Source organism: Hesperophylax consimilis, chromosome 7 (assembly GCF_061612785.1).
Source record: "Hesperophylax consimilis isolate HC1 chromosome 7, BYU_Hcon_1.0, whole genome shotgun sequence".
Taxonomy (NCBI): Eukaryota; Metazoa; Arthropoda; class Insecta; order Trichoptera; family Limnephilidae; genus Hesperophylax; species Hesperophylax consimilis.
Window position 1 is genome coordinate 42,002,770 of NC_142842.1, and position 9,080 is coordinate 42,011,849.

General features: G+C 36.0%; 1 protein-coding gene and 1 pseudogene across 1 annotated transcript; one reads left to right on the forward strand and one right to left on the reverse strand.

Moving 5' to 3' along the window:
- Nucleotides 1-2,105: 2,105 nt before the first annotated feature.
- Nucleotides 2,106-3,338, reverse strand: LOC149422804 (putative prefoldin subunit 4). The gene is made up of 3 exons (XM_089633971.1): nt 3,180-3,338; nt 2,847-3,074; nt 2,106-2,381 (listed from the first exon to the last, which is right to left on the reverse strand). Exons 1-3 carry the CDS (start codon nt 3,219-3,221, stop codon nt 2,229-2,231), a joined length of 423 nt encoding a protein of 140 aa, XP_089490097.1. The 5' UTR covers nt 3,222-3,338; the 3' UTR covers nt 2,106-2,228.
- A 658-nt stretch (nt 3,339-3,996) lies between these two features.
- Nucleotides 3,997-7,038, forward strand: LOC149422805 (regulator of telomere elongation helicase 1 homolog pseudogene; annotated as a pseudogene).
- The last annotated feature ends 2,042 nt before the right edge of the window (nt 7,039-9,080 follow it).

Sequence of the window (9,080 nt, forward strand, 5' to 3'; positions counted from 1 at the left end):
TCCTCGCACTCCATAAATGCTGGCGTCCCACAGGGATCGGTTCTGTCTCCGACTTTGTTTTTGTTGCACATCAATGACCTTTTGACATGTGCACCGATTCATTGTTACGCGGATGACAGTACAGTTCATGATAGCTTTTTGTTTGACAAGCCCCCAAAGGGCACACAAACTCCAACGGCTCGGAGGGCTTTGAAGCAGAGAATGGACGGTTATCTCGAGAGTATTTCCTCCTGGGGTAAAAATAATCTCGTCGAATTTAATGTTTCAAAGACCCAATCCTGTCTGATTACGTCTAAAAGAGATCCAAATGATAATCTAGTCTCCTTCAACGGAAGCAATCTTCCGAACAGGCCTTCCATTGATATGCTTGGTGTAACTATAAGTGACCAGCTCAGGTACGGGGGCTCCATCGAAGCCAGAGTAAAGTTGGCCTCTCAGAAGCTGGGCGTACTGTACAGGGCCCGCAGATACTTTAATAGTACTCAACTGCTCACCCTGTACAAATCGCAAGTGCGCCCTACTGTCGAATTTGGCAGCCATCTCTGGTCTGGAGCCCCAAAATACCTGAAAAAAACCCTTGACTCTGTGCAGAAACGGGCGGTCCGTTTGATAGATTCCCCAATCTTAACAAACGGACTGCAATCTTTAGAGCACAGGCGTCAGGTAGGTATGCTGTCCTTGTTCTATCGGTATTACAATGGAAGATGCTCTGAGGAACTAGCGTCATTGATCCCTTCGGCACCGGTGCGTAGTCGGGATACACGCCAAACGCGCGCCCAACATTTGTACACAGTTGACACTTGTCTCATGAGAACGGGTCGCTTCTACGATTCGTTCTTAAGTTCAACAGCTCGGCTGTGGAACGAACTGCCGGCCTCTGTGTTTCCTCCCTCCTACAACATGGGACTCTTCAAGACCCATGTTCACTCCTTCCTCTCCAAAAAAAGACCCTCCACACAGCATCCCCAAAGATGACATAGGCCCCGAGGGAAATTATTTTCTTCAGGGCCTCCTGTGTGGAGTAAATATAAAAAAATAAAAATAAAAAAAATACACGTATTCGAATGCAACGTTGTCAAAATTTTAAAGCAATCAAAATTTTAAGATTTTGAACAAACGAACATTTACAAATTTATTTATATATAAGTCACCTGTGACGGGTAAAAACATGCTTTTTGTTATCTGTTTTTTTTTAAACAGTGCCATCTGTTGGACAAACATGTTTCTTTTTAAACAGCGCCATCTGTTGGACGTAAAAGCAACCGCACTATTGTTTCTCTACCTGCACAGACTCAGCCACAGCAACGCGTGGCGGGGTACAGCTCTTCAATATTAAATTAAATTATTATAATTCTTTGATTTGTATGTACATAAATGCAATAATTACCCATTTTATTTTTTTAATTATAACTAATTGACAGCTCATTGTAATATTTTTGTATATAGGTTATTGATTGTCTATTCCATATTAATTTGAAAATTTTCATTAATGTTTCATTATATTATGTTCCATTATCCTGCTGCAGTAATTAGTTTTGAAAAAACATCGATTCTTCTGAATAAATAGTGTATACAAAGTTATTTAATTGATTTAAATTAAAATGACGCCGCTAAGTGAATTTGCAATTATTGAAGCACTTAACCTAATATTTAAACACATTCAAATATGTCACGGTTCTGATTTATCGAGTTACTATTAAATTTACTGACAGGAGATATTTCAATATACATAACCTGGGTATTAAAATTTTCAAAATATTACAGCATACTCAACTTTTCATTGGCCTGGAGAGAAACAGCTGCAACTGAAATGGGCTACCCAAAAATTGGAATAATAAAACAATGCTGTGGTTAATTTGATTTTTTTTATATAAAAACTATAAATTTGAAAGCACTATGTATACAAAAAAAAAACAATAACCATTGGCAATATTTAAAAAGTTTAAAATAAAATTTATTCATAATAAACATCTCTAAAAAAAATGCATAGCCAATTTTCACAGAAACTTATGAGCTGAAAACTATTAGAGATATTCAATATTTGGGAAGAGTGTTAAATAACCTTCAATTCGAAATGCGGTGAGCAGATCCAAAATACAGTCAGGTAGATGCATATTATTTATTTAAGCGACATATATTTATTAGTATTTATAGCAAATACAATTGAGACAGTGTTAACTTTATAACAGGCAAAATCATAAATAAATAAGCTATTACGAGTAATTTGTTCAATCGTCTTCATTCTCAAGGTTTATGTGGGTAGAGAATTTCCCATACAAATGGGCTTTGAGTTCATTCATTTGGTTTTTAATGGCTTCGGCCTGGGCCTCTAACTTTTCCTTTTCTGCGGTTTTGGCTAATTTGGCTTCTTCCAGTCGTTGCTAAAAGAAAAACACAAATATTAATTGAATTTGTGGAAGAAAATTGTATAAACTACTATGTGACTAAAACAACTAGGCTAATGCTTTCCAAACAATCGTTCATCCAATGTTTCAAGATGATAAGTTGACTTACATAATATTTATAACTTATCACTACTTTTACAACTTTATTGTGAAGAACTGACTACAAATGTATGTCATCTTGGGTTAAAAAAGTGTAAAGGTTAATTTCTTAGAACAGTTCGAAAGTTTCATGAATCTCTGGATATTGAAAATGTTAGTTTCACTGGTTTGATTGGTTTGGTAGATAATTTGTGAAAAAGCGTTATATAAATAGTGAAGTGAGGATGTAGAACTTTATAAAATAATAAACTCATCATAAAGTATTATTTTTAAATATTTATAACATAATATTGGCCCGAGACCACAGGTAAATAGCAGGTATCTAGAGAACATTATACGTACCAGGGTGAAATCCACATTTTGACAAATGAAGACTTCCCCAATGAGGTACGGAACTTTTCCATCGCTCTCGTCCATCAGGGCGAGCTCATCGCAGGCTTCTTCCAAGCTCGTCATGTCGTTTTGTTTAACCTTCAGTTCTTCCTTGATGTCTTCCAGTTTGGCATTAAATCGGGCGAATTTGTTAATCTTTTGCTGATCTTCAAATGTGATGGAAACATCGTCGTAATCCTACATAAATAAACCATTGTCAATATGAGTAGAGGAAAAAGCGAACGACAGATGATTATAAAACATGTCGTAGGTAAGTTGATATATAACTATATAATGTATTACCGGCATGAAAGTTTCTTTTCCGCTCGAAGACATCTTTGCCATTTTATAATAAAACTTATGATAAGATTACAATATTGATATGTTTTCGAGAAAACTCTCTTGCGGTGAGATTTTTAGGTTATACTCATAGACACAAAAATGTGAGCAATGCTCAATCCATAAATAAACCACCCACCAATCGTTGTTTATGGTTAATGTATAAATTATGGACCTATTTAGGTTCATAGCATAAATAAACCACACACTCACTGGGTTAATGAGTTTGTACAGATGTTTTTTTTAAGTATATGCCGTTTTAAATACATATTTTTAAATGAGAGAATATCGATAGGCCGATGTTACCTTATTTAATATCTTATCGTTGGTTTACCGCAACAATGTAATAATCAACCCCAAAATTCTATTTTCAGTGAAACTAGCATATAATTTGAAAATTTCCAATTGTACGTTGTTGTTTGTCGAAACGAATTATTGTTAAACTCAAATGTTAAGAAATTAGAATGTGAAGAAAAAATTAGTACCAATTTATAAAATAAATTTCTAGAATATCATTTTTATTTTATTAGAAAACTAAGTTTGGAATATTTATGAAATATGATAGATTTATATAAAAACTGAACCACTAATAGGTTTTCACTCATGCCAAGCGATATTGCGATATGGCAAGCTGTGCTGTATTTCATCTGTGCTGTATTTATAACGCTTTACTGCATTCAACACACAATATTTCGCCATCTGTGGAGTATCTTATACAATATCTTAACCAAAGTTGGCAACCATTGGCAACATTCGATATTTTTTGGCGCAAATCGTAAATGTCAAATTGACTTTTAACGTGCGGTGTTAACTCAATAATTTTTAAAAAATAGTTTAATTTGTATTTTTGCTCTATCTGCAGATAAACTCGTACAGAATGTCAGAAATCATGATAAAAGGGATTCCAGTCTCATTTCCCTTTAAACCTTACGATGTCCAAGAAGCGTACATGGAAAAAGTAATCGAATGTTTGCAGAATGGATATAATGGTGTTTTAGAATCACCTACCGGAACGGGCAAAACTCTCTGCTTACTGTGTTCTTCCTTGGCCTGGCTTTTAGTAAAGAAGGCACAAATACAAATTAATGCTCAGATGGGAATATCGGATAATCCTGGATCTTTTATGAATTCTTTAGAAAATAAATTGAAGAATGTGGCCGGTAAGCAAAAGCAAGCGGAAGGAACAGCCGGTTGGGGAATGCCAAAGATTATTTACGCATCTCGGACCCATTCCCAACTTTCTCAAGCCATGCAGGAGCTGAAGAGATCCAACTATCGAAGTGTCAAGGCTGCAGTCCTCGGCTCTCGGGACCAGATGTGCATCCACCCTGAAGTGTCTAAAGAAACAAATAACGCTAACAAGGTCACTCTTTGCCAAGCCAGAGTCAAATCCAAAACATGCTACTTTTACTCTAACGTAGAATCTAAAAAAGAAGACATCAGCGTGAAGGAAGGAATATTAGACATCGAAGACCTTGTTAAAGTCGGCAAGAAGTTGAAATGTTGCCCTTATTACTTGGCTAAGGAAATGAAACAGAACGCCGACGTGATTTTTTTGCCGTACAATTATTTATTAGATCCAAAGTCACGCAAAGTGAACGGAGTAGAACTCGCCAACAATGTTATCATCCTGGATGAAGCGCACAACATAGAAAGGATGTGCGAGGAGTCGGCATCCATGCAGATTAGTTCTACTGAAATAGCGCTGTGCATTGAAGAGGTTACTCACATCATGAAAGCCCTCACTGATAAACAAGATGAAGGTTCAGATTTTACAACAGGAGAGAATTCCCAACCCAAAGACTTCACTCCAGATGACTTGTGCACCCTCAAAACAATACTTTTGGCCCTGGAAAGAGCTGTTGATGCCATTCCCGTTAAACCGGGGGATGGAATCACTTTCGACGGGGGCCATATTTTTGAATTGTTGGCACAAGCCGAAATTAACGAAACTAATTGTATGGTTGTGACAACACTTGTAGAAAATCTAGTTCAGTACCTTACCACGACCGGCGGTACCTCACCATTTCAGAGGAAGGGAAATGGCTTACAAAAGTTTGCTGATTTGTTAAATATTTGTTTCTGTAATACTCAAAATGTGCATAGAGAAAGAGTTTCCAAATGTTATAAGCTACACGTCCACATAGAGGAAAAGAAAAATAAAAAGTCAGATTCTTGGTCGGTAATGAAAGGTCCTACAACCAGTACGGCGGAGAGAATCATAAGCTACTGGTGCTTCAGTCCCGGCTTCGGCATGAAGCAGCTCATGGATCACAATGTCCGCTGCGTCATCCTCACCAGCGGAACCCTGGCTCCCCTCAAACCCCTCATTCTAGAATTAGGAATCCCCATTCATGCCAGGCTGGAGAACCCCCACATCGTCACTGGAAAACAAATATTTGTTAAGATTATCAGTCAGGGACCTGACGCCCAGATTCTCAACTCTAACTATGAAAACAGAAACAACCCTAAATACATCACTTCCCTTGGTCGAACTATTCTTAGTTTCTGTCGAGTGGTTCCTGACGGCTTGTTGGTGTTCTTCCCATCTTATCCCATCATGGCCAAATGCCAGCAAGATTGGCAAGTGGAAGGAATATGGGGAAACATCTCCGACATTAAGCCCATATACGTGGAACCCCAGCGCAAAGATACCTTCAATGCAACCATGGCCGATTTCTATAGCAGGATCAATGATCCAAATTCACGGGGAGCTTGTTTCATGGCCGTGTGCCGAGGAAAAGTATCGGAGGGATTAGATTTTGCAGATATGAATGGACGAGCCGTTATCGTAACTGGACTTCCATTCCCACCGCTCAAAGACCCTCGAATTGTCCTAAAAAAGAAATATCTAGAAGAGCAGAGAAGCAAAGACAATGAATTTTTATCCGGCGATGAATGGTATTCCCTGGAGGCTTCCAGAGCCGTCAATCAGGCCATAGGTCGAGTTATCCGTCATAAGAATGACTATGGTGCAATATTACTTTGTGATACTAGGTTTAATAATGCTCGTTTGAAAAACCAGTTGTCTTCTTGGTTGAAAGGACATCTTACCATTGGAAATAAATTTGGTGAAACTGTTGGAGAGCTGTGCAGATTCTTCAAGAATGCAGAAAAAACCCTTCCGTCGCCAAAATTAAAGCCATTGATTGATGCTGAATTCAACGATATTACTAAGAACACAGTTACGGATTACTTGCAAGTTTCTAAATCAAATATTCGTACTATTCCCAAACAGGTTAAAGATGGGGCAAATTTGCCTTCCTTACCAAAGTCTAATGAAGTTTTAGGAGATATTCAATATTACAAAAACATGAAGTGTGTTTCGGAGAATAGACAAAACTTGAGCAAGGCGTCTGACTTGTTCAGTGCGCTAGATTCGTGCAGTGAGGTGGCATCCATTCAAAATATTCCTTCGTCAAGCTATTCGGAAGTTACAATACACAAGAGAGAAAGAAGTTCAGAGGAAATAAAAAACAAAAAGAAAAAACTCAAGATGCTTCCGTTCGGTTTTGATTCTCCGCCCAGTCAAGTCAATAATTCCTTGGAAGATTTACCAGTGCAAAAACTGGCCCCTAAAGATTTAATTGAATTTGTAAAATGTGTTAAAACCTCGTTGAGCAAAGACCTTTATAAAGAATTTCAAATGTCTATTTCATCTTACAAGTCGAGCAACAATTACGATGAATTTGTAAAAACTTTGGATCGCATATTTTTCCTCAATCCCAAAGTCCACTACCTGCTGCGAGATATGGGAAGGTTCTTAAAAGAAAATCATAAAAAGGACTTCGAGGTTTATTGCCACAAATTAAGCACAGCATGACAATAATTTTTATTGTTGATATAAATATTATTGCATGATTTATACATTTTTACTGACCATTAATTTATTAAAATTTGACTACAAAATTTAATAAGACTCTTTATTACTCATAAATACAATAAATTAGTATTTATTTTTCGGAATAACTTTATTGAGTAAAACCTCAAATTGTAATATTTAAATATTGAAGACAATATCAGTGATTTCTAAACGAAAATCTGAAACAGAAAAATCAGAAAAGGAAACGGTCACATCTGGGACTCGAACCCAGGACCCTTGTCTTTCCGGGACAGTGCTCTACCAACTGAGCTAATGGGACCCTATTCCCCTCGGTCACTTTTAACTGTATCATACTTCGAATAAGAACTACTAACATTGTCTTCATTTTTTTTTTTTTTTCATTGCACATTTTTACTGGCAACTATCTTTATGTATGATCGCAAGATTCAACCCGAACTAAATGCAATCCAGACAGCGTCTTTTTAGATAAACCTATCTTATTTTTTATTTTTAATGTGCGTCATCTGTTGACTTTTCTGCAAGTAAATATTTTTATTTATTTTTTTTTATTTATTTAATACATGTTACATTATTATGAAATTTACATAGAGTAGATATAATGAATCACCATACTAGGCGGCTGCCTGTTTCATGGTGACCAATTGAGTGTAATTAATTTGTATGAAATATGAAATCTAGTGTAAACATATGAAATTAGTAACTATAGATGAAGCTAAAATTTTGGAAAAATTGTAATAAAAAGTAGAAGATAGAAATTAGAAAGGAGAAAGAAGTAAATTAGCATTAGATTGTAAAAATATACATAATTATATATATAATTTTTAATATGTGTGCATGCAAGCACACATGTGTATATAGCAGCAGACATACCTATATACATATAACAGCACATGTATACATACACCCATATGACGCATCCTCACGCATATAAACAATATATACACCTCTATCTGAGTACTTGGAATAGGCTACTAACACTATAACAATCACACATCAAAAAATCCCCGAGCGCTTTCCTGAAACTGACGTATTTGGCTATTGATTTTATTTCTAACGTTAAATTATTGAATATTTTTGGAGCAAGAAAGTTAAATTGTCTTTGTGCCATTGAGGTTTTTATTGGGGGAATAGTATAATTCGATTTGTTGGAATATCTTGTATTATGGGTCGATTCAAAAATATTTTTTTTCGTATGTTTGAATTTATAGTAGGAGGATATGTGTTTGACGTATAAGGATTTTATGTTGAGTACTTTGAAGTCGTTAAATAAGTCCTTCGTGGGGTGAATATAGTGTACTTTGTAAATAGTCCGCATTATCAATTTTTGAGCTTTAATTAATGGATCTAATATCGTGTTAGAGCATCCTCCCCAGACTATTATACCGTAAGATATAATTGATTGGCATAAAGAAAAGTATACCGTTTTTAGTGTATTTTTATTAAGAATATTTCGTAATGACCTGAAGATATATGCCAGTTTCCGTATACGGTTTGTAACATTTATTACGTGATCTTCCCATCGTAGTTTATTGTCAATTATTACACCCAAATATTTAATGGAATCTACTCGTTCTAGTGGATTGCACAGACAACTAGAGATATCTCTACAAGAATGTATTTTTAGTGTATGATTGATTGAAGGCTGACTCGGAATATTAAGACTAAACGTTATATATTTCGTTTTAGTTATGTTTAAGGTGAGTAGATTATCATCCAACCACTGTTTAATAATTTGCAATGTTAGATCCGCTCTGTGAAATGTTTCTTCCCATGTCTTACTTTTTAGTACTAGGGCAGTGTCATCGGCGAAAGTGATTATATTGCCATCAATAATAGATAATTTACATAAGTCATTGATATAAATGAGAAAAAGTGTGGGACCGAGTACACTGCCCTGTGGCACACCAAAGTTAATGCTAGTTGAATGGGATGGTTTATGCGATGGTAGCTTAACACATTGCTTTCTGTCTGTGAGGTACGATTTGAACCAATCAAATGCCTTATTCTTTATTCCGATTTTT

What these genes read in the sequence shown, in the direction of transcription:
- LOC149422804 (XM_089633971.1), bottom strand. Translation starts at nt 3,221, where the DNA reads ATGGCAAAGATGTCTTCGAGCGGAAAAGAAACTTTCATGCCG. An exon ending in GAAAAGAAACTTTCATGCCG is followed by an intron (nt 3,075 to 3,179) that starts GTAATACATTAT and finishes TTATTTATGTAG; the next exon opens with GATTACGACGATGTTTCCAT. An exon ending in AAAATGTGGATTTCACCCTG is followed by an intron (nt 2,382 to 2,846) that starts GTACGTATAATG and finishes TTTTTCTTTTAG; the next exon opens with CAACGACTGGAAGAAGCCAA.